The sequence below is a fragment of the Macrosteles quadrilineatus genome, unplaced genomic scaffold, assembly GCF_028750875.1.
Source record: "Macrosteles quadrilineatus isolate MER2022 unplaced genomic scaffold, UCM_ALF_1.0 Scaffold_6__1_contigs__length_79288215, whole genome shotgun sequence".
Lineage (NCBI taxonomy): Eukaryota > Metazoa > Arthropoda > Insecta > Hemiptera > Cicadellidae > Macrosteles > Macrosteles quadrilineatus.
The window spans coordinates 9,010,956-9,038,022 of record NW_026542599.1 but is presented as its reverse complement, the minus strand read 5'-3'; the positions used below and the strand labels follow the sequence as shown (position 1 = coordinate 9,038,022).

At 32.8% G+C, this 27,067-nt stretch overlaps 2 protein-coding genes across 2 annotated transcripts in view; one reads left to right on the top strand and one right to left on the bottom strand.

Annotated features, from left to right (window-relative positions):
* LOC128996588 (uncharacterized) overlaps nucleotides 1-15,494 on the bottom strand; it is a 92,336-nt gene extending 76,842 nt beyond the window's left edge. Inside the window, exons 1-2 of the mRNA XM_054421983.1 lie at nucleotides 15,479-15,494; nucleotides 14,425-14,515 (exon numbers count right to left, since the gene is read on the bottom strand). Coding sequence (XP_054277958.1) covers nucleotides 14,425-14,515; nucleotides 15,479-15,494 — 107 coding nt within the window. The remainder of the gene's footprint in view (nucleotides 1-14,424; nucleotides 14,516-15,478) is intronic.
* Nucleotides 15,495-17,075: 1,581 nt separating this feature from the next.
* Nucleotides 17,076-27,067, top strand: part of LOC128996485 (uncharacterized MFS-type transporter C09D4.1-like) — a 54,681-nt gene continuing 44,689 nt past the window's right edge. The window contains exon 1 of the mRNA XM_054421849.1: nucleotides 17,076-17,145. Coding sequence (XP_054277824.1) covers nucleotides 17,100-17,145 — 46 coding nt within the window. The 5' untranslated portion in view covers nucleotides 17,076-17,099. The remainder of the gene's footprint in view (nucleotides 17,146-27,067) is intronic.

Below are 27,067 nucleotides of genomic sequence, written 5' to 3'. Positions count from 1 at the left end.
GGATTTGAACCCGGGACCTCTGGGAACGAAGTCTGCTATGGGAATCATGAGTTGGTGACCCATAACCTCAAACATAACTCTCTAACATAACTTTTGGGGTATGAGGTAATAAAAATTATGCCATTTTATGGGAAAATACATGATTCGCAATAACGTAATATTTACAGCAATGGGGGTTGTGTTGTGCAATTTTATTTAGAGTTAGCTCGTTTTCCGCGGGTCTCCAAACAACAGAAGTAGGCCTGCAGACTTTCTTATGTCAATTCGGTGTTGTGTGAATGTAATACAATATACTGTACAACCTTCTTCCTTTAATAATTCCTCTTTCTTTAGGTGATTTCAATCTCTCTAAGAGTCGATGCTATGACGACTTTATGCGAAAAAAAAAAAGATTAGTTTGAATTTCAAGAATCAAGGGGGAAAATAGATTTTTTTTATTCTGTTCTCATAACTTTTAACCATCATATGATATCCCTATAACTAGTTACTCATATACATCCACTGTATCAGAACCGCTTCGACCAAACTTAAGCCACTTCCAATACCAATCGGTTTCCTTCAATTATCCAATAATTAGAACTTTCTCACTCAAATTGACATTGAAAACTCGCTTCATTCAACTCACGCCACAGGAACCTCTCAAGAATTCCACGATTGTGAGTAATGATTGCCTTCGACCAGTCAGTGACGGTATCCTTACTTGGTTCTGCAGGAAGACGAGAGAGTTGGTCATCAATGGACTTCTTACAACAGCTGATTCCCCAGTCAGCTGATTGGTAATAACAGCTGACAACAGCTGACTACAGCTTTCACTTACGATTGTTTCCGAGGCGTTTTGTAAGGGTTAAAATCTCACTGAAGATTAAACGTATAAAAAAATAATAAGGATAGCATTGTTATAGCCATTTTATTAATTATTAATATTAATAAAAGTAGTGTCGTACAAATTAATATTTATAACTTGAATCGAAACAAAGACTTAACCAATTCACTTGAAGACTAGACTGTATTGGATAACATATGATTTTTCAATTCCTGAAATTTTCTATTTTGAATATGTTATATGCCGAAAAGTTTTAAAACTTACTCAATGAGAATGACCATTGACTGTTTCTCTGTAGAAAAATTGCTGTTGTGATTTAATTTCCAAGTTATTGGCTTCATTTATGTGTCTAATCCCTTAGTTAAGACATGAAACATAAATAAATAATGCTTGGAAATTATTTCTTACTAAGGAAATTAATATAAACACATGTTTTATAAAAAACAGTCTCAAATCTCAATGTCAAGCTTTTGAAATTGTTATTTAACCGTACCTTTCCAGATTAAGTGTGACATAAAAAGATTACTGTTTTAAGTAAAAATTAGCATGCTCTTCAAAATGTCCATCCATCGATCTTTATTATTGTGTCCATCATACAACCAGTTTTGGTAATTTTGGGTTAATTTGTCTAAAAACACTCCAACCTAGTACATTATACTTCTCCTAGCAGTCACAATAACTGTAAAAGGCTATCGAGCAATACTTTACCAAAGTTTTTACAAATTCTGTAGCTAACGTAAAAAATGATAATGTAATTTGTGATTCACAGCTTGCGACACAACCTTGAGATTACAGTTAGGTAACTCTTGATAACACTTGACGATAATTTGTATTACAAAGACTCGTATGCTAAGGTAAGTCTTCACTTACACCACGCAAAGATGTGCAATGTTTTGAGAGAAAAACTCTATACAAGCATGTGAGGAAGGCCATTCAACTTTTACAACCACTCTACGTTAGGTAAAGTCGATTTAAGAGAATACATTCTATACCTTGTAAATCACCGGTACAGTTAACCCTTGCTAATTTGGCATCTTCGGAAAGTCTTGTATTACTGACACAAAATAGCCTGTTTTGCAAGGATATGGGAAGTAAAACTATTAAAAGACATTTTTATTCGTTATAAAATTGTCCTGAGTATCACCGATTGTCCATGCACTCCGCCTAAGCTTTGCTTTGTTGTGTGTGATCTGGAAAGCTTTTTCAGTGTAAAGACAAAACAATGTCTAGTTCATTAAATGTGCTGGATTATCAGATGATGGAATTTAAATTTTCGAGACTCTCTAGTCTAGAATAGTTAGTTATTTATCAAATAATCCTCTCATCTAAGCACTTCATATTTATCTATTGAATCAGATCAATGTTAGCTAGAAATTTCTACCTGTGTGTAATGCCTGTTAACTGTTTCACAATAGGTAATATGAAATTATATTTTTTAAAGGCCTCAAAACGTATGGTTGATATGATTTTTATTTATCATAACAAGAACAATAACATGGCCAGATATCCATCCACACATCTACAATTCACCAAATTCTGAATCCCATTCTCTTCGGCTCCATTTATAGAGGTCGAAGGCTACAATTTGAAACGTTTAGCAACGGTTTTGAGATTGAGATGCTGACCTTCAAAATCGCTGCAATCACGAAATCTTGAATGCGAAATACGTTTGGAACATCAATACAAACGGAAATTTCGATTGAGTAACCCAAGCAATAAGGAATACTCGACTAGGAAATTGTAGTACGGAAATCAATTTGTGTGTTAGCTACGTAGCGGCAGGTTTTATAACTTATGAGAGCCTAAAGTGACTTTTTTAAAGTGTTCTAAATTTAGGAAAGCATTAGCAAGGGTCAAAAGATGCTTTGACCGATTGGTGTATTTTTCGTCATATTTCACAAATTAACGACTTTCAAATAAATAACTTTAAAATAAAAATGTTTTATTGTTTACTTTTAAAAATACAGTTAACTCTAAAATTGACAATAATTGTTTAGTAAAGTATGTAGTCGTTTTCTTTAATACTTACCGGATATATGTGTGCAATTAAAAAATATATTAATTTGATTATAAATGCACTTATCACAATAAAAACAATTTCTTTAGAATAACCTGTGCTGGAAACTGGAAAGGAGGCAAGGTTTCAAAACGGAAAGATGAAATCGAACAGCTGATCAACACGTAAACATCTGTTCAACAATACTATCAGCTGTCTTGTACCAATGGAAACGGAACACAATTAGCATACGATTTGCCGCTCTGTAGCTCCTATCTTAATCTCTTGCATTGTCTATTTAGGTTTTTTAGTAGACTGGGTAAAATGTAATCAATACACAGAATGTGTATGTTGGGTATTCAATTAAATTAAATAAGTATAGATTAGTCTCACTTGTGAGTTACTGTTAGATATAAATGGAAATTTGGCGTTGTTAATTTATATAAAATATGCGTGAAAGGATAAGTAAAAATCTTACTCTATTTTGTAAAAAATAAAACGAAACTCCGTGATGTTTTATATTGTTTGAATGATAAACCGGTATATGTAAATTATAGTCAATATTATTATAATTTATAGGTCATCTAACCCGCATGCATATTGTGTTGCAGTAGAGTGGGCAAACGAACCAACAGCTGGGCGGGTTATTATTTACTTGATTCTTCAACTATTACTCGTATTTATATCTGGAAATGTATTCTTCACAAACAAGTTACAAAACGGAGGTAGATATAAGAATGAACCAAATCCTAACATACACGTACAGTATTAGGAAACGGGTTAAATGACACAGACTCCCACACAAAATAAGACAAATATTCAAGAGTATACAACTTTGTGAGGAATTTTCAGTAAACATAAACTGCAGTATTTTGTATTATACTTTACAACAAGATTAAACTTAAGGAAATATCCCTTGAGCAAAAATCTTCAATATGACAACAATCCATAGACAAATTATTGAAGAGCCATTATATTAACACAGTAAAAGACAATTCTTTGATTTAACAAACTAATTGATATGAATATTCAATGGCATATCCTTGACTCAGTTTGACAATTGTTTTTGTAAATGCCAGGGTAGTTCTATATAGTTTATCTTTTATCTGTAGCCAATTTCGTATTCAAATAGAAAATATCGGAATGAGCCACTGGCAAAGTAAAATACTGTTTAAATTCAATTCACCTCTTAGTTGTTGATACATGATAGTTTGCACAATGTAAACTCATTTTAAACTAAAGTTAATGATTTATTATGGCTTTCAATAAGCTGGCCATTCAGATTTACTTAGTTAACAGCAACAGACAACTAAAATCGACAACCTTGACATGAGAAAGGTTTGTCTGCTTATATCCACATTTAAATGTTTTGATGAATCAATATAAACAAGAAATACAGTATGCCACTCTAGAGATAAAAATCGAAAGTGAAAATCAAACCAGATGATTTAATATGAAAGATGAAAGTGAAATCTGTTATTAATGGAGGCTCTTCAATTATGAAACTCATCAGACCTCAAAACTTACCGCTTGGTTACTGAAGTCTACGCATGATGTAAAATCTGTAATCTGAGGTAGGCCTAATGTAAAAACATTAACATAGGAGTAAAACATCTAAAATATGTTAGAGAAGATATTAAATATTTTATTTTGAACTGTTACGTTTGTCATCTTCAGGTCAATCGGAAGTTCCTAATAAAACACATATTTTATTGTATCAGAATAAGAGCACCAACAAGCAACATGCTCATTAGGAACTTTTTTAATTCATTATCAGAAACCCATTCCAAAGCTTAATTAAAAGTAGTTTTGATATACTTTTTAAGAAAAAAATGTGAAAGATTACAATTGGAAAAATGTCCATCTAGATGTAATCTCAAGATCACCTTACATTGGGGCTTTAAAAAATTATATTTTTTATATTTTTTAAGATTAACATTTGGTAGCAGTAGACTACAAGTGCGCACAGTTATATAGGACATAGGGCTGTAGATTGGCGATAGATTTATGTCAAAAGGCCTCCTATTCAGCGATAGCATACTTGGAACCTAAGTTATCGTAATTTTGGAGAAAAACTACAAAAGTAAATATAACTTGGATAGGACACTGATTCACTCATTCAGCCGTTTTTTAGTATGTAGATACTTGAGACAAGTTTATGTATTCTTCCAACAGCAAGAGGCCAATATAAGAGTTGTCTTTATGGAATGTATACTTCTGCATCCAAGGAAGCGTGATGGTCTAGTGGTAGAGCACGGGCTTTGGTCTCACAGGTCTCTGGTTCAAATCCAGCCAATCAAAAATAGCTTTTAAATATATGATAATGCCGCAATCCTCTAGACCTAGCCTAAACTAATGTATAAAAATATTTCATGCCAGAACCTAACGACCTTGGGTGTGATGGCAGGACACGAAAAAAGGCTATCCAAAGTAAATGACATAAGTAAGTAGAAATTGATTCGTAAGAAATAAAATAATCACTCCACTTGTTACAAAGTTGCCCATGAAGTCTCAAGAAACAGGTTCCGGATAAAAAATCCACCTTGAGGAAGAACAACGTTAACAACTCCGACGTTTCGCTGTTTCCGCGGATCAGGTGCGCAATGACGTAATCATTACGTCATACAGCATGACTGGGTAAGATCTAGAGGTCGGAGATCAGCTGTTATCATAATATGATCATTAGTGACCATCATAAAGTGGTTACAGACAAAACATGGCCTCAAGGAAGTAACTGCGTCATTTTTTCAATTAGAATAATTCTGACAGTGACTCGATATGAAAAAAGTTGTAGAATCTCCTTTTTCCAAAGAGTTTTGAGGAATCCAAGTCCAAAACAGATAGGCCTAATACATGATTTATGATTGTTTTCGACTTGGATAATCGAAGGGAAACCATATCTTAATTCCTTGTTTATGTCATCTTCAAGACTTTCCGGCTCTTATCACGTTTTCCACACCCGATGACTGTCGTTAAATTTACTTCAGACTTTCCATATTACCATCACTTTTCTCAATGAATCTCTATTACTAGTATTTATAGAAAAGTAAAAATTAAGGTGAACATTTAGTTTTTTATGTAAGGTAAAGGGTATGTTTCTTGGACGTTTTTGGCACTACAATTGCGTTAAAAAATAACATTTTGGTTTTGGACATCACGGTACTTAGGAATTATAAAAATCCTTAATTTAGTTTCGGTCATTATACACCTTTCTAAAATATAACTTTTTAAATTATGAAACTACTTCGCAGTCTTGGACCCTATGAAACGCACCCGATGTAAGTCTATGAAAAAGGAAAAATATTCATTGGTATCGTGGTTTTGAATTATTCATACTAATCCATCAGTTAATATTGTATATTTTAATATAAAAAGTCGATAGTTTGAAGTAATATAGACTAATCTGTACAGATAACGATATCTGATTATATCATCGGCGATTGAGCAATATCAAAGTGGCTTTCAATGTACACCAGGTAAAAATACCCTCGCCGCAGCAAACCTGCAGACTAAGCAAATTTCCATCACCTGGCTGGATTTCTACTAAAATATTCCCTGACAATTTTCACATTTATTTCCTCTTTAAATAACATTAATTTTAATGAGTACCTAGGTTTGCTGCTACAGAAAGGGCATTTAGGTGGGCTTTTTAAGGCTTTAAAGCAAAAATCACTTTAAAAAATACTTTGCTATAAGAAAGATTCTAATCCTTTTGTAAATAGGGGTGATAAATGCATGTTTCGTGCCTTATTGCGTTTAAGGATAGCCTGCTCTAGTACACATAAGAGGAGGCTATGGTTTGAGGCATTAACGTCAAAAAACTTATTTCTCTTTGTTCAAGGTATATTTTACTCCTCTGTGTAAACAAATAGAGTACAAGCAATAGTCCATATTCAGAAACTTTTATTGGTTAGGAAGTGTTGAAGTAATAACAAGACAATAACAACAAGATACGGATGGTAAACATCTATTCATCAGGGAGTATGTTTAATCATTATAGCCTACACCATGATAATATATGATAATATGAGCAAGACCATTGAAATAATATCCAAGTTAAGCAAATGTATAAAAAGAAGTTAAGCCTTCGCATCAACCATAAGCTATTACTAAAAAGATTAATTAATTTCCTAGCCATTAAGTACCATTTGTTTGTATTTAATTACCAAGCAGTTATTCATTGTTAAAGACCAATAGCTTAGCAGAAATTTCGATATTTTTATTTTAAGAGATAAGTTTCTACCGGATTAGATTGTCAAGCAAAGAACCCAATGACCTTAATTTAAAAACAACATTGTCATCGAGTCACTTAGCCATGTAAAACACTTTTATGTATGCGTTAGAATCATTTGGAAACCCATTGGACGATAGTTCTTTACATCTTCAAGGTCAAACACCCAATTAATATGCGTAGCAAACAATTTACAGATAATTGTTTATTTAGGTATTGTAAGAGTTATAAGGGAATTTCCATAGCTCATTAACTCCATATACTTGTTGTGTTTTTAAAAACTTTAGTTGGGAATAAACCCGGCATTTAAGTCCTGTGATTTCAAATTTGTAAATAACTATAATGATGAAAAATGAGTCTTCAGCATCGGTTTGGCAATGAAAATTCATTACAACCTTATTTGTAGAGTTCAAACTCAAACACGTTACTCCAGATAAATAATTTTGAGGCTATTAATGAACACTCATGTCTAGTCTTAAAACCACAACTTTAAAGTTTCCAAAGTCGCCTTTTAGTTCCACATTCTTCTTTTTAACTTACAATAAACTATACATTTTGTTATGTTGGTTATGGCGTTACCCAATTAATAATAAGACTAATTGTTTTAAATACTCTCGGGCGTTTTGGCTTAAATAAATTGTTTTGCTAAATTGAATCTATCTGTGTAACAATTATTGTAAATTCTTGAAGCCTGTCAGTGTGGTTTCGATTACGTTTTAGTACGCTAACACCGACTGAATGTGTATTTTTAGTTTTAAGGTGGATGTTACGAATAATGCATTACTTTTTGGTTATGTGGATTACGAGGGGCAATAACATATATATCGTTTTAAGGTTGTTTAATTAACGAGAGAAAAGCATACAACAAGAAGACGTAAGTTTGTGCTGTTTGTACAAAGAGGGATCCTGAAGAACCTAACAGTAAAAAACTTTAGGATTGCCTTCGCCTGAATAAGGATTATGTATCTATAAGGGCGCATATTTAATCTATTTAAGGCCTACTTGAGTTATTCAACTTGGCTTTAACTATGAACTTTGAATAGAGCCAGATATCTCATTGTCATACCAAAATGTAGCCAGAAATTAACTAATTGAATTGAGCCGTTGACATAGTGCACTCATGTACCTTTTTTCACTGACGAATCACTATTTCTAACCAACCCAAATTGTAAGGAAAACTTGTTACAAATTATGGTATTTTATGTAAATCCAACTATCACAACAACAAAAATGTGGGGAGAAAACATAAGACTGCAGCACACCTGCGAGTGGCTAAATCAGCTATGTTTTCCTTAATAACAAATATGCTACAGCAGGTACCTATACACATTCCTACTTCAATATGCAAAATCAATCATCCAAGGAAAATACAACAGCTTTACGATCTACAATGTATTTTCCCGCGTTTTCCACTACCTATTTCAAATAAACTTGAGACTCACCCGATCCATTTGAGTCCAACCACCAGCAGGTAACACACGCCTGTAAACACACCGGCTAGCACCCCGAAAGACACCACACCCGATATCAAGGTACCCGTGGGTACCATCACTGAGACACTCTCTAGTCCAAGGTGCGCGGTAGACTGACGGACTGATGGTAGCGACAGACAGGCACTACTATCTACCTCGCTATCACTACGACCTTGCGTTCGCGGAGTTCCTCAGGGCGGTGTTTTGGGACCGTTCTTGTTTGTTGTTTAATAGGTCAATACTTCAAGATGAAGAGTTTTAAATATTTATTTTGTGTGTTGTACGTTACGTTTATTACAACGTATCAGTAAAATCCGTATAAAATAGTTGTATACAACACCAACTCGTTATGTTTCATAATTAATGTCTAAATAATGTTATTTGAAGCGATTTCCTATTGAGATCGAACCGGTTGGTTTCAGTTTAGAAAGGGAACACTAGCCACTCTACCAGGAAATAAAATGGATGGGTTAAATCATGAATCAAATATACTCTCTTAAAGATATTACTAGCTAAATAATAATAATAAACAGTAATTGTACTGAATCACAAATTAAACCCAGCTTCGGCTTTTACAAAAGAATGTGGATTCCATTAGCAACATCTCAGCCCATTGTTCTTCCAACGGCTTACTACTTACTTTCTATCATACTTATAGCTTTTTGTGTATTTAATTTTGAGTGAAGCTAAGTCAATTTAGGATCAGCTAAATACAGATTTCTCATGAATCTGCGAGTATGGTTTAGTGTTTATTGTGGGAAAATAAAACTCTTCAGAACTTTCTACAACTTAGTTATATTTTACACTTTAAAAAACAGGACAACAAAACGAACCTTCTTTAAACATTAATTCAACTCAACACCCATTAGTCACCATGACAACCGAAATATCCAAAATCGTAAACATAAAGGACACTAGTCAGCTGATGCTAGTTCACAGCTACATTTATGTCGTAACATTTTACCATCTTTTAAAACTGGCTTGACTAATAAAACTATTTTGTGTAGGATATTTGCTCGTTCTCTGCTATTACAGCCAAAAAGTAAGGCATATACCTTGACAAATAACATATGTTTAAGATTCATTTGTTTATGTTGTGTTTGTAAATATTTACTTTTGGTTTTTTATAAAGACAGTTAATACCAAACTATGACTTTTAATTTAATAATCATGGCGCAGTCGATTTTGAACAATAGAAAGTAAAGTTTAAATATAAGAAGAGAAATTAAAGTTGAAATATTATGGAGTTCAATAAACCAGATCCACTGAACCTATCGGAGGGAAACATTTCAGACAAATTCAAACAGTTTAAGGAAGAAATCGACACTTACTTTATTGCTACAAAAACAACGAAAGAAAGTAAGGAAATTCAATTAGCCAGACTGAAAAATCTACTGGGGACAGATGGTTTGAAATTGTACAACTCAATAAAAGATGAGTAGAGAAGAAACTTCAACAACCCAGATCTTATTTAGTTTCTATTAAAGATAAGGGTATAAAGAGAAGAAATAATAGATTTATAAAAAAAATATTAGGACTCCAAGCTCAAGGGGAAGATGACAAATAACATATTCATTTGTTTATGTTGTGTTTGTAAATATTTACTTTTGGTTTTTTATAAAGACAGTTAATACCAAACTATGACTTTTAATTTAATAATCATACCTAATTGTAGGATTTACTTGGCTTCAATAGAACTTAGACCGGTTGCTTCACGGAAATTGTGCACATGATCCAACGATCACACAGGACCAAATGGTCACAGTTATCACAATAACTTTATTTTTGCTAGTGAGCCAAGTATTTATCCAAATAGTTGTCGTTATTTTTAAAAATATATCAAATTGAAGTAACTTTACTTTTATTTGTTAAGTATTTCTATTAAACCTATTCTGGCAGCGAATTTTAACTTAAGGATTTAGCTTAACGAAAATTCATTTATTTATATTGTTTACTTCTCTAACCTATATGTCAAATACCATCAAGAAATCGATTTCAAACTTTATTTCTTGGCAATTCCACTGCACACACATACTCCATAATCGTGTCCAATGCCTGCCTTTCATGAGCACTAAAAACAAGCTGATGATATTCTACTCTAGCTAGAAGAGGATTGACCCCACTTGATTTCAGTATGTAGGGTGAGTCATAACCTCCTTTTGCTCCCTCCTTTTTTACCATTTTAATTTTTGCCAATTTTCTACTTTTCAACCCGCATTATAAAACATCTTCTGCTTAGCTTGCGATTTGAAAGACATAATAAACATTTCAAGCTCCTAGACAACTCTCTATCTTGTTCCTTCTGGTAATCATCGGTTCGGTCAGGTTGTAGTTCGCAGAAAACTCACGTTCGCTTCGTTAACAATTCTACGTCTCGTAACTCGATGTGAAAGTGGGATTTTTACGCGCGTTGAGAGAAATGCATGAAAGTTGTCACTCTTAGATATTTTTCAACTTATGTGAATGTGAATATCCATTTGCCAAGCGCTAAGATATAGCTACAAGACTATTTACTTCTAATTTTTGTAAAAAAAAGTCCCATGCTTTGCATTACATGGATAAATACATACTCCATTATAGATTTCTTATCCTACGTATCATTTTTTATTTCATTTTTCATTTTTAGCAACCTAATTATTGATACAATAGTATATTTCGTGCCTAGGGCCGAAAATGAGGTTTTGCCGGCTCGAGATAGTTTTTAAGTTCGAGACGAAGTCGAGAACTTAAATCGATCGAGAGCTGCAAAACCATTTCGGTCCGTGGTAAGAACGCTATTTTTCACCACACTATACCCTATTACCACTATTCACCACTAAAATAATGCACACTAATAGTCAACACAACTACAACTCTAAGGTTATGTGATGAAATAATTTGAGGAATCAGCAAAAATAAAAATAAATGGTTGCTAGGCAACGGTGACAATAACACAATTCTATTGCAATGCTATGGATTTTGATTGTGTATTTAAAATGCATTCATGTTTTAAGTAAGTAAGCGGGCAGCTGATTTTGCGGCCCCGGCCTGTAAAAACCTGCTCGGTCCCCAAATTACGATGACAGCTGGCATGGCCAGCAAAACGTAACTTTCAGCCACCAATTAACGCATGTAATACAGCCAAAAACATCATAGTGTGGTGAAAAGATAATATTCCATGACAATTATTTAGTTTTGGGGAATGTCTGCTCATAAGGATAAATAATGTATTCTCACTTGAACAAATTTGTATAGTGAAAACTGATTTTGTGAATTTAAATAACATTGCTAACTTGAATAATGTTGTTTACTTGCCCGATTTAGTTTTTATTATAGCAAAAGATGACTAATTAAATTAAAATATAGGAAGGTCTATTTAATTTTAATCATATAGCTATCATGTATCAAATTAAAGGCATTTGAATCCTCTTTGAAAAGAGCCATTGTACAACTTAATAGGACCAACAGAACTCATCCAAGACAATATTAAATATTAAATATTAAAATTTTTAGGTTGGCACGCAAGCTAAAAAACGCAAATTTTTACCATTAAATACAAAATTTATATCGTAAAAACGATGATGGATAGATTTTTTCAGCATATGTGGATTCATGACTCAAAATACTACAATAATGTAAAATTTTCTCAAAATCCAAGGTGGTCAGGTTGAAAAGAATTTTGTATTCGTTGATTTCATTTGGCCCCTTTATCGAAAAGGTAGACGAAATAAATTCAAACAGAGAAAACATTAAAAATCTATTTTTTTCTTTAGTGAAGAGCGATTGTTATATAATTTTAAAAGCTCCATTTCAAAAATGTTTACGTTTATGGTGCTTAGGCGAGTTGATTTTAAAAACTCGAGTATGTATAGTCAATATATCTGACTTCGTGTTCAATTTAAGACTTTTTAGTTCAGTGGTTTTAAATTTACAGAGTGTCCCGTAAGTAAACACACAAACTCCGGGAAATTCTATGGGTTAAATTTTCCCAAAATCGCTTCGTCAACCAAAATCCACTTTTTTGTATAAACTTTTTGAGGTTGTTTCAACCGATCTTTTTGTTAATGTTAAGGTAAAAAATAATAGGCTAGACACAAATTTAACTTGGTCCAATTTCAAAATAATTTTATAAGAGAAAAACAGTATTTCAGAATGGATTATGTTGTTTGAACTAAATTATTTTTATTACAAAATTTGCTGCAATGTTTACATAAAAATGGACCATTTTATAACAATGTTTGGATGAAAGAGAACCCAGGGAAGCAACGGGTGGCTGTAATGAGTTGGTGAAATAAAGTTTCAAATAAGACTTAATTTATTACTATTAAGTTAACATTTTCATTTTATGATTTTTTCATTAAACTTACATAATGCATCGGTTTTGAGTTTTTTTTTACAGTAGTCGTGAAGGCTGATTTAAAGAGCGAAAGATGTGTAATTCTTTTAAATAAAAATGGCCTGAGAGCAAATCGACAAATATTTTTACTTTGATGTTAATCAAGCTATAAGTTTAGTATCAGCCATATGGAAGGTGGCGGTACCTGTCGGCAGCGGCTTGAACAATTTGCGGAGGTGGGAAATGCAGTTTGATAAACACAATAGATGCGACATCAGTTAGTACAGTAGTTAATAGCACATAGTACAGCCAAGTACATAAATTAATTTATTCTTTTGTATATGTTTATAGTCAACAATTTTGCCCTTCCCGCTACACTCTGTATTTGGTATTTCCACTGTACCAATCGCGATTTACTTCCATTTATACATCGCCTGACATTCATATTAGGAATATTGAGTTGGACTGATCAGAACACAGAAATCTGTGTTCACAATGGTCATCAAAACCTACAACAATTTTACAACTTTTTCTGAAGCTTAGGAATTGTATAAGCTTGGTGGACACTGCATGAACGCTTGGATTTGTTTTCTTCACTGGATGAATATTTGGACGACCCTCTTTTGGTATTTACCCTTCCCATAGAAGTTTGGTAAATGTATGTTGTAAATTTTTTGTTACACTGCAGAAAATCTTGTTATTTGAGAATAACCTTATCTTGTTCTTGTTTATTCGAGGTACATGCATATCGCAAATAAAATGGATCTTTTTTAACCTTCAGGGCAAAAAGAAATCAAATCAAATTAAGTAAAGGATATTATTTGGGCATGGGTTTAGCTTTAAAGTTAAAACGTTTTGTACATTTGTACATTGGTTAGCTTCATGAATAGTGTAGAATATAATTAACACCCGGAAAAAAATGTCTTTTCGACCCTCGTTCATTTTCCAACCTTGGTTTGTAAAACGAGATCATGTCAAAAAGAAGTACCTTCAGGCCACAGTAATTAAATGTTATTGGATTAAAAACCGTTATATGACAACCCGATTCAACATGGAGTGAGGGATGTAAAACGAGTAATTAGGTTTGGATACAAAAGAAGACATCCCATCTATATTGATCAGCTGTCGCAAATTTTTTACTAAAAAGAATGTAGATGTGTGAGCCAGTCACAGAATGCTCTAGTATTTAAAATTCTATTTTCTACCTTATTTTTGGTTAATGACCTAGTTGATTGGTCATAACAGTTGCTATAGCTCATTAAAAGTCGTTCCATCAGTTTTACCTGGTATAAACCATCGGTATTCGACAGAAATAGGGTAATTTAATTTAGATTAGTGCAATCTGTAGGTGGCTCACATCAACTAAGACAAATATGATTAAACCTGGCGACAACTTTAACATGGAGATGGAATGTCTATCAATAGTCAAAGGTAATACTTTATCCAATGTCCCTTTCATAAGTTACACCGACACGACCCTTTGTTTCTCTCTCATTTTCCTTCTATTTCATGTCTATTCATCTATTCCTCCGGCCTGTTTCTAGGTTCCTCCTCTAATCCCTATTCCGTTTCCATAGTTCCACTGACCTGATCCGTCGTTCCTCCCTCATCCGCACCTCCGCATCTCTTTCCAACACCTCTGCGATCTTCTGGCACTCATCATCAGTCAGAGCTGCCACTGGAACACCAGAAGGTACGTTAGGTTAGGTTAGATTAGGTTAGGTTAGGTTAAGTTAGGTTAGGTTATGCACTGAAACACCAGAAGGTACGTTAGGTTATGTTAGGTTAGATTAGGTTAGGTTAAGTTAGGTTAGGTTATGCCACTGAAACACCAGAAGGTACGTCAGGACATGAGGATAACACAAGGATCCTTTCGGAACAACCATCTTCATGGAAGTCTGCATGGTAATCATTAGACAAGTACTTATACACCATGTGTCCTGGATACCTTTCTGTAAGATTATTATTCTATAGTTGTTCTGTCTGGGGCGTGAATACTAAAGAGAATAAGGTGGGTCTCTAGTAATACTGTAAAAAAATACGCACACTTACCATGCAAATTATAAAGGTAAATTCCGATCCTACTTATCTGAACTAATAACTTTATTGTAATGTAAACATACATTTTAATGAGAATCTAAGTAAACAGTAACAAACTTTAAACCAAAACAAATCTAACAGCTGGTGTATCTTCAATTTAAATCTGATTAAATGCAGCCTTTTAATCTAAAGTTTGTGACCTTAGGAGAGTGTTTATGGAAAAACTTATATTTTTCGGATTTTTTAACGAAAGTTTCACATAAAGACCTTTCATTCAAATATGCGGTTGATTGGTTAGTGGTTTACAGGTTTCTCAAAAGTTTGTTATCATTATTGACTTTATTAAAACACAGTTGAAAGAGTAAGTTCTCAGTAACTACTGATCCGATTTTAAAGATGCACGTGTCAAAAGTGGATACGGGGATTAAGTCTGGACACCCCCGGTTAACTTTAAAAATTTAATATTTTAATACTGACCAAAAGGTGAATTCTCTTTTTTTACAAAGGTATGCTGAGTTAGTTTTACTGCTATAACCTGTTAAAAAGTTAATAGGGGATATTTCAAAATTTCTGCAATTTTGATTAAGGGTGCGATACTGACCTCTGGTTTGCACCATTCAATTTCTCTTGATAAAACCTTTAAAATGAGGGGTCACATGATAGGTATTTACATTTGAAAATTTGGGGCTGACCCCGAAATACCCCATTTTGAGGGTTGGGGCAAAGTTGTAACCTTGATGAAAAAGTGCAATTTCTTATGTTGTAAATGTGTGCCGAGTTTGGTTTTCCTACTGCAACGCGTTAAAAAGTTAACTGGGGGTTTCTAGACTTTTGCCTAACCCTGTATAATACACTTTGGTTATGTACCCTTTTGTACCTCATTTAGCCGTTTCATTGCACTATTTTACGTTAAATCTATTTACATATTGAAAGTCAAATGATCAAGGACAGCTAGGCCCAATTTAGAATGGAAAATCCAATTATCTATCGGAAGATAAACCATCGACCTTTTACGATCACTATAACCACTCGAATACCTATTCGATTCATGTATAGTAATCCATACAACAATATATTTCAAAAATGATAATGAACCAATAGAAAAATATCATAACGAGACTGATAAACTGTTTTTGCTCTACTTATCGAAATAAATCCCGCCTTCCCGTTGGTCACGTTCAATATACAGTACTGTGCACCTGGGTAGAAATTTATCATTAGTTCCGGGCGGCTGTTGTAATATTAAACCATTCATAAAATAATTATTGGAAGTTTCACAAACTAAAAGATTTATTGCTTTGATTTTATTTTCAAGAGGTTGAAATAAAGAAATTTATTGTTAGTAAAACTAGTTTTATTTCAAGTTTAAGCGATTCAAGCGGACTATATTACTTTACAAAATATAATTTAGTAGGAGTACATTAGCATAGTAAGGGAGTGAGGGATAAGGATTTGTTTGGATTCAAACGTTGGTATTCACATGTTAGGTTTAATAATCTAATCTAAGCACAATTTTTTTGACATTTTTCTCATCAAATTGTTGAGAATTCCTATTTACCTAAGTAGCGATTAAGCTTGAACCAGAAAATGACTAGCGTTCTTACACACATATATGTTAATATTACTTCGTACTTTCCCTCCAAATTCCTTTAGAAATAACAGATTTTCTTAGACCTTTTGCAAATTGATTAATAGCTCTACAGTTGCTAGAAATGTAATGAATCTCATATATTTTCGTATCAGCTAAAAAATTATTTGAATTTTTTAATGCTGAGACAAGTTAGCAAACTTTAAACATTGTAGAGACGTGATCTAGTTATCCCTAATCGTTGGGTTTTAAAATATTTAATACTGACTTAAGATTTAGTTGATCTCAGTAAGTAATATGGAATTTCACTCGATTCTGCACTCATCCTTCACTCAATTTAGGTTAGAATACTCCCTATTTCATCCCCATATTAATGATATTCCTAAACATTAATTATAAACAAAAGATAAACACCTCCTCGAATACACCTCACGTGCAAAAAAGCCACTGGGGCCCACAATGAACGTAGCAGTTGATAAGGTAATCCAGCACGAAAAGCTAGTGATAAGCCTACAGTCTGCAGTGTGTAGCTAGTGTAGCTAGTGATCTAGTGACATTGACAAGTGACAGAGTAGTGACGTCACTATACTCACTACTCAACAATCAGTAACTCCTGCGGCCGCCACTAGAGTGCATGATGACACGGGTCTCTCCTGCGGAATTACCTGCTCAGACCTCAGGTGGGCCGTTTAAACATTGTATTTAATTATAAAATGCCAATTGAGTTGTAGACTTGAACTTTTATACAACTTTTGTTAGGATAAACAGGCAAAGTGTCATAGGATCGTAAAATCCCTGTTTTTTAAAGTAAATTATTATAAAGAGAGAGGAAGTTTAATTTTTAATAGATTAGCATTTTTACAGAGTTTTGTTTACTCAAAGTTGTTTTACTAAAATAAGTCATGGTGTACCAAAGTGTATGGAAAATTCATATTTACAGGTATTGTGATGGTTAAGTAGTGTAGAAGTGCATGGAAAACTATAGTTAAAAACATAAATATACTCATTAGTTTAACATTTGGTAATTCAATAATACATCAAATATGTTTATTAAAGATACAATTATTGTGATTCAGATTTCGACCAAATTGATGTTAAATTAAATTTATGTTTAAGCAAGAATTATGTTTATGCTAACAAGAAAGCAATTATTATATATCAAGTTGATTATATGAACGTATAAAGTTGAATAACAATAATTATGAAATCGCACTACAAACGTTCAACGATTACACGCTCAACCAACTGTTCTTGAAACATATGTTTCATGTCTAAACAGCTGTTTAAAGTATATTCTTCCATTAAAACCATTATAGCATTTTTACACGTTGGTAACACTGTTACAACAATGGGAAATCCCAGGAACCAGAACCGGTTGTGGTTCACAAACAGCTGATTACCGGTTGCGTTATGACGTCATAAGTTGGCAAAACTGAAGGTTACTTTCGAATCAGCTGTGTTGATCCCCGGGCTAAGGAATTGAGGAAAATAGGAAAGGAAACTGGATATTTCCATTGAGGAAGGTTGTGTTTAAATACCATGTTTACAAAATGTATTAATAAGCAAGGTATTGACCCTGTTTCTTGACCCTGACTAAGCGGCCAGCCTTATAATATTGTTGTAAATACTCACACTTACAGAAATTAGATTATATCTCATTCAATAATATGAAATACCTTTATGACTAATAACGTAAACATTTCAGTGGCATTTTGAAACCAGCTGTTAGTTAAGCCAAATTACACTAAGACAAACTAAAAGCGTTGGTTGGTGAACTTTAACTTAAAACTTAATAAATAAAAAATTGAAACCCAAAATTAAAATTATGGCTTCAACATTCCCTTTCTTTCAAAACTATATTTCTTCCAACAAAAAAAAATCATGACAATCTGACATGATTCAAAGTTGTTGGATAAAAAAACCTCCGCACGTTTTAATATACAAAATGTTATGTTTTTTTAATGAATTTACTTTAATAGTGTATTACTTCGTCAATAAACACTTTCGACAAATTGGGAAAATAAATCCAGAAAATACCATGTTATTAAATGTATTTCCAATTCAATTTGCATAAAATATGAGTCCTATTTGCAATATTTAATAGAGAAATGTATTTGCCATTGAATTTCAATAAATATAAAAGCTCTACATTAAATAGGTAACGTATTAAAGTATTGTACGAATGATGTGACTTAAGAATATTACTTTCCATGGCCTACTGAAGCTCTTATCTTTACTATGAAGATTAAGGTTACTACAGTAACAAACAGTTAATTACTAAATTCAAAGCTAATGGTAATATTATGGAAATTGAACCAGACGAAAACTGAATCTATTACAAGCAAATGAACATGTTTAGAGGATTGAATTGAATTTCGATTTAAACCTGTTTTAACGCTTTAAAACATTTTTAAAATACTTCCTAATCTTACATGGATTATTATTTTTTCCAAATTGAGACTAATATTAAAATAGTTTTAGCAAATTTCCCTATAGGGAAGTAGCTATTACCGTTGGTAATACCAAGGTCCGAAACCGATTTACTTTTTTCATTTTGATGTCCCCAGAGGCCAAAAACACCATTCGTTCAAATTTTTACAGATGTGTATATATAGTTATATGTGTTAGTGAACGTCATAACTTGAGTAGTTTTTGACCGATTTGAATGAAATTTGGTTTGTAAGGTGGGATAAACTTAGATGAGTTCGGGAACCATCATGATCAGACCATGGGAACGGAGTTTGGGGGGTTTTATGGGGTAAAAATTGGGGTTTCTCATTTTTGACCCCCATTACACAAAATTTCACAATTTCTCTCCAGACTTTTTATAGAGCGTAAAAAACTAAATAATTCAGCACATCAAAGTGTTTTTGTAATGTTATTAGTTACGGAGAAAATTAAAAAAAATATATTTTAAAATTCCCATGTTGTTCTTATGGAGAATATGGTAAAATGTTGTAGTTTGCTTGTTTATGGATATATTTAGATAACACTTGGCAAATTTATTTATTTTATAATAAGCTATTTATATTTTACTAAAAACACACTTTATTAGTTTCCCTGTAGCAGAAAACCTAGAAAGGTACTCGTAAACCTAATGTAAACAGGTTTAATTGAAATCATTTCAGGCAAATGGAAATTCACGTAGAGGGCAGGTTTGCTGTGGCGGGGGTATTTATTTTATATTTATCACATAAAATATTATATTTTGTTCAAATCATGCCAAAATTATACCTTAAAATTAAATATTGGATTCTGTCCTTTTTAAACCTTAAGGTAAAGAAAATCATTATATTTATGATTGCATATTTGGATATTTCAAACATTTTCTTACCATCACTTGTAGTAATTCTTACCATCTTATTGGTGATTATTTGAGAAAAAACTTCATCAACATAGTACTAATTGGGAGAAAAACATTTACAATGTAATACATATAAGTTTGAATGGTACTCTACCCAGCTATCAAAACAACACAGTAAACAGTTTTGCTAATGAGAGTGAGTTATATCATTTAAGCTCCTTATATTAGTTTACGTAGCCTACTTGATCACTGACATCTCTTTTATCTTCATAGAAGCAGGTGTTGCTAATTAAAATATGAAGTACCTTAGATAATTACAACGGGAAAAATTTTCTTGACATCACACATTTTATCAAATTTTCAAACCTCTTAAAGAAACCCAATATATTAAAACGGTTTTGAGAATTTTCACAAAACATATGTAGGTATTTAATGAGTAGACCTATTAATTTTTAATTTTGACCACTATTGACTGTCCAAAACCATAACTTGAACCGATTGTTCTTGATCATTGCACTATTAAACAAAATCCTGGTGAAAATATATCTTTAACCCCTTTTTTGAGATTTTACCGGAGGTAAAAAAATAATGTGTTATAAGTCAATTTAACTACTAGCATTATATTCCCACTCATTTTTTGAAAACATGATCAGTTAATTGATTTGTTGAAAAGAAAGGTCATCTATATATTTCTTTCTTTTTCCACATAAAGTAGTATTTTAGATTGTTAAAAGTTGACCAACAATTTATAAATGGTTTAATAATATCAAAACAACCGCGTTTAACTAATGATAAATTTCTACCCAGGTGTGCTGTACCCGGCTGTACCTTACTGTACAGTTTATTGAACACGACCAAGGGTCAGCGGAATTTAATTCGCTAAGTAGGGCGAGAGCTGTTTATTCGTTCTCATTACATTTACTTTTTTAATATACGAATAATTTTGAATTACATACATCTATTTCTACGTGAATTATCATTACATGAATAAAAAACGATGACGGGTGAATGAGTGGTTAGGGTGCCTAATCATATCTACACGGTTTGATGCTGTGAAAAACAGTAGCTTTATTATTGGGCCTCTGGACCTGACTGTAGTGGGGTATGGTTGTATAAAGTGGAAGAATATTTTAGTTCTGGTGGAGAACATGCCACTTAAAATAGTTATAGTATACAAGTCCCTAAACGTAAAACCGCACAGACCCCAATTTTTAAGGACCTCGGTCCGTAATGACGTCATCAAGATGGTGGCTGTAAAAGGATGCTGGGTAATGAATTGGTTATAACACCCAATAGTATATTACGTTACTAGTCCTGAAAATAAGTGTTTACCGGACGAGTGTGGTCGTTCCCGTGCGAGACGAAGTCGAGTACGGGATTACCATACGAGTCCGGTACACACATTTTGGACGAGTGACGTACGATAGTTTACGCCATACTACTAAATCTGTACAAATCCTTATATATTTCCACCAACTAAAGGACTAAAAATCACTAGTCATTGAGAGGTTATGTTTCTTTTTATAACCACTCATTGCCACCTAAATACTAAATACAGTACAATCAGCTGATTAGTGTCCGGTAAAACTCATTGCAGCACATTAGTACGCAATGAAACCCCATTTGAATAAGCTGGCGGCAAACAGCTGTTTTCTGGACTAAATACGTGCGTGGGAAGTTCGTCAAAATAATGTAGTGTGGCGTAAATGCCTTAACAGATTGTAATGAAATTTGGCATAGAAGTTCTTGAATACATTATCTAAGCCAAGCCAAATTGTTTATCAGCCAACTCAATTCATTGTTCGAGTAGATTCTCTTCACCTTTTTCAACTTCTTATCTCGACTTACTCCCATAATTCAACTCTGTTGGTGTTTCAAAATAATGTTCTCCAAACGGTTATTTTCAACTCTCATCTGAGTTAGCCGTCTAACTCTGTTCGAGTGGATATTCCACTGATTGGCGATTGTGATTCCACCCGCGTCCCAGCCTAAACAATGAGTTACATCCTGAGGGGCGACCTTGTGACCCATCTACTGATAATGCTATCGTGGAGACACCAAGGTCATCGCATGATATAGCCGGAGCTGTGATTTGTCAATTACACGGTACTTAGACATGGATAGAGGAAAGATGTGGCTATGGATTTTGGATAAAAAATCCCATCTGTATGGACCAGCTGTACCAAGTTTCACCAAACGAGAACATTTAGTAGAATGAGCTGCTCAAAACGATTGCTGTGGGTAAGCATTTTTAATCAATCTTTCTTTGAGATAGTTGACGTGACACAAATTCCTGTAAATTACAAAAAGTTGTCCTTTCAGTCTGGTTTGACTAAGAAGTTGGCGTATTGGACAGATATAATTCATTTATATCAGCAAACCCTGACTATGAACATTGAGCAAGGGTTTTCTAAAAGTAGCCACAACTTAAAAATGGGAATGGAATGACTAGTTCTTATAGTTTGTAGTAAAACTGCATGGCAGCCATGCCTGTATTACTAGGTCGGGAGATATCAGCTGGGGAAGTGATAATATTGGTAATACTGTTATTAGGCATTCTGTACAAAAAAAAGTATTTTACACTTTACATAGTATTAATGTCATTGATTGGCCGGGTAGCCATGCGGCTATAGTCCTTGCTTTTAAATATGAAGGTTGTTAGTTTGATAAATACCCCCGCCGCATCAAACCTGCAGACTAAGCAAATTTCCACCACCTGGCTGGAATTCCACTAAATTATGTCCTTAAAATTGTAATATTTATTTCCTATTTAAATATAATTAATTTTAATAACTACAGTACTTAGGTTTGCTGCCAGAGGGAAGAAAATAGGGGGTAATTTATTAAAATATTGATAGCTTAGTATGAAGTAAACAAAATTTCAAAATTCCATTAAAATATGTCCATAGACAAGCAAGTTACAACAGCTTATTTATTAGGCCTATCCATAAAAATAACATGGTAATTTTAAATTTACTCTTTTTGGGGATTTTTTCCGTAACCGTTAGGCATACAACGATGCTTCAATATACTAAATAATTTGTTTTTTGAGCTCTACAAAAAGGTTTGGAAATAAATTGCAAAATTTTTTGTTTTCAGGGTGAAATTTAGAATCCCTCATTTTTACCCCATGAAACCCCCCATAAACCCCTGTTCCCATAGTCCGATCATGCTGGTTCGCCAATGATGAATTTGAACGGATGGTGTTTTTGGCCTCTGGGGACCTCAAACTAAAAAGTAAATCGGTCCCGGGTCCAGGTCTTACCATGAGACCTACGGTAATAGCTTATTCCTCGATATAGGAAATTCGCTAAAAAAACACAATTGGTTCTGAACCTATATTCCGCTTGTCACCCTCATTATAATGACACCAACATTTTGTCCTTTGTTTATATTTTGACAGTAAAATGTTTTCATTAACATTTGTCATCTTATAATCTAATCATCTAAGCGTCAGAGCTTAGACCGTTCTTTTACATAAAGAAGTAGTAATGGGGAAAATTCACTTTTAAAAGTAAATGGATAAACATATATGTTCCCCAAATTGGCCGAATCAGTCAGATGAACCAAGTTTATGGAGAAATGTCAAACAAAACTATAAAAAACTTTAAATAAACTATCCCAAACATTATTGATTGCAATCAATAACAAATTATGGTTTATTTTAAAATTCTAACAAGGTTAACGCACTTGACCTATCCTACGCATTCAAGCGGCCTAGCTTGCAGATTTTAAGAACCCTTAAGGGCGAAGATTAAGAGTCGACTTGAAACTTGAGTGAAGATGGGTTGCCACTTTTTGGTAATATGTGGAGTGGAGATGTACCGTATATTGCGTATTATTATAGTGAATATAATATTAATTATAATTATATTATGGTGAAATATATTACAGTGAATATAAGATAGGTATTCGTGTATAACTGTGGACCCTCTTCTAATTTGTTATCACGATCGGGATAAATTTACCAAGATAACGTATTATTAAAGCATACACTCGTTTATTATGTATAGTATTATGGAAATGAGGAAACAATACAATTAATGTACAATTTGGGTGTGTGTGTGTGTTGGGGGGTTGATTTGGGGGGGGGGGGTTCAGAGGGGGGTTGGGTTGGAATGAGATGGTTGGGGAATGAGGGGTATCATCTTTTATGGCAAGGAAAAAACTATTAGACCTGATTTACTTTTTGATTTCTTATATCTGTTTAATTTCCTTACATTTACGAGTACTGTATTTGCAAATAAAACCACTTTTTATTTTATTCAGTAATGAACCAAATTAGCTGAATATTTTCGCGAAATTGTTTAACCCAGGATTGCTATAACACTATTGCCGTTTTTATGGGGGACTAGGACTATGCGTCAGATGCTTTTTAAGTTCGTATGTAGAACTTTGTAAAGTAAATAACGTTTGGAAATCATTGTAAAAATATTATAACTTCAATGATCTTTAATATCAAGTTTTCTTTAACTTTCTCAAATCACATAATGTAAATAGCTAATTAAAAATATATATTTATTTCGTAAACAATGTGTAATTTATGACATTTAACAGGCACTACATGTTCTATCCCAGAACAGCATGTTCATACAACAGGAATAGCTTTTCTAATATATTCATACCTTGATACAAAGCACTTGTAAAGATTTTAGTACTCCTATGAAGTTTTCAGTGTTATCAATCCGTTATATTAATACTTAACATAAACTACTAAAAGTTTCAAACTATTCCGTTCAACAATATTTTATAATCTTGTAAATACTTCGGTAAATCAAAGCTCAACATTCAGAACATTTTACAGAGAATATAAACGAGAGATGAAAAGCACAGCATCCAACAGCTGATTATTGGGTAACAGAGTATAATGCAATTACCCTTAGCATTGCACTCCATTTGCCCCTAATGAACAGAAAACGCCCTACTGTTGAGGGTAAAATATGCGAACTTTGTAAATAAACACTTTTATTTGGAACTGATACGTTTATGAAGTAGAGACAAATCTCAATGTTATACAAACACATGAAAAAACCCCCGAATAAAATCCTATAACAATACAGAACGTTCTATATAGTTGTATGACTGAAAATACTAGTTTGTTTTTTTATTGGTTTTTATAAACTACTGTACCTACAGATTTTAAGTAATTACAACTTTTATCAACGATTATGCAACCATGAATGTTATAAGCCTATCAGTGATTCTATAGTTATACATATATTGGGCCCTACTAGAAGAGTATACTCGTATTAAGCCTATTGAGAATTTGTTATTGACGTAGGCCTATCATATAAAAGTATATATGGCAACGGTATAGTAAAATGTTACATTGATTATTTTTTCAGATTTTTTTTTAAATCCATTTATGACGTTGGTTCTGAATGATTATTTATTATTATTTTTTCCAATACATTTAGTTGGGTGCCCAATGCTATTTCGCCTCTTCATCTAAGCAAAGCTTTATATTTTATAAACAAAATAATGGTAACTGCAATTTATTTTTCTACTAAGACGTTAAAGAATGTTGTTTTCTCACCCTGTCCCTTAATCCCTTGCTTATTTTAAGCAAGTGCAAAGCGACGACAATTATTGTTTATTTTAGTGACTAATTATATTATCTTGTTTAGTAACATCATTTGAGACAGAATATTCAGCACTATTAAAATAAAATATTATAATTTGAGGAAAATACAGTACTGTTAATTCTGCTAATAATATAGATAAAATGAGTACATAACTTCTTGATTAGCATTGTACGTGTTATTAAATTAACACTTACCAACTTTTACATGTATTTACCGTTTTGTAAGTCAACAGTATAAGTGTAAATATATTATTGCAAGTGTTATTAGACGTATATATTTCTGTATATTGTTCAGGGAAAATGAGTACATCTAAATTAACTTACTGATAAATGTTCTTTGACAACCATTTAATATATTACCGTAGACGCAGGCAACATTTAGTATTATATTACTGTATACAACACCACAGTATATAGAATAAAAGGAATGTCTATAGCCTGTAAAACATAAACAAACATAAAACCTCTATATGCTAAAAAGCCCACAAACATCTAATTCATTTTTCACTACAAACACAGTACAAAATAACCAGTTTCATTTAACACAACTTAAAATACCACTTACTTTTAAATAATACAATGTAGAATATAAAAACACAAAGATAATTTTTAAGAACTGTACACGTAAGTATCTAAACTGTACTGAGTCATATAGACCCTGTGATAACAAAAGGTCGTGCAGTGACCTTGAAACCACCTGTATGATAACAGCTGCAAGCCGCCATGTTGAATAATATGTGAAATGTTTACGTAAATTGAATCAAGGACTGTTTTGGTGAATAATAAGTGATTATTTGTAAAATCCTTAAGGATACAAATACAGATTCCACTGTACATTAATAAGAACTGTGACGTTTTTGTGTGTTTTGGCAATGTTATAAGGAACATATCCTGATAAAGCTGAAACAAGCCCTAAATTTCTGTTTGTGTGTCTGTCAGTGCCCCCCAATTAGGCGATTTACACTACTAACTTTCCCAAGTAAATCAGAGTTTCAAATAACGTGAAACATGACTTTCTTAACAAAATTTTAAAAAAGTAAGCCATGTTAACTGGCCTAAATAATTTGTAAATATATTATTTACGTTCAAAAACCCAGTTTTACACTTCATTAGACACATATTTTCTACGTTTAACAGCATATCAACTACTGTAAATTACATATTTACGTGATAAGCTGTTTACAGTATAAGGCCCGTTGGTATTACGACCAATCTATCTATCTATAATATTAAAACGAAACAGTGTTTTTTTATTTCACGATTCTGAATCAACCACTCGACGGATTTTTTTTTATTTTTGTGTTGAAAGAAAGATAATTTTGAAAACTAGGGAATGTCGAAGCCATAATTTTAGTTTAGGGTACCAGTTTTTTAGAAATTAAGTTTTAATTTTTAAAAAGTCTAGCAGCCGACGCTAAGATTCTAAACCAGCTTTTGGCATAAAATAATTTGCTTAACATAACAGCTGTAAACATTCAGCTTTTGTGTCACAAATTCAGCATTTGGATAAAAATGTAAAGACATACTTAGGGTTGACTTATTTATACTATGTGTAGTGCTAATCATTGATACGTTCAATTCTTCTGTAAGAGTATGACAGATTAATTAAATATACATAGTAAAATACTAGGATGTTCAAATTATTTTTTAAAGCAATCTTTGTAATCTTCGATTTGTTTTAGAACAATATAATTTGTTTTAACTAACAGCTGGT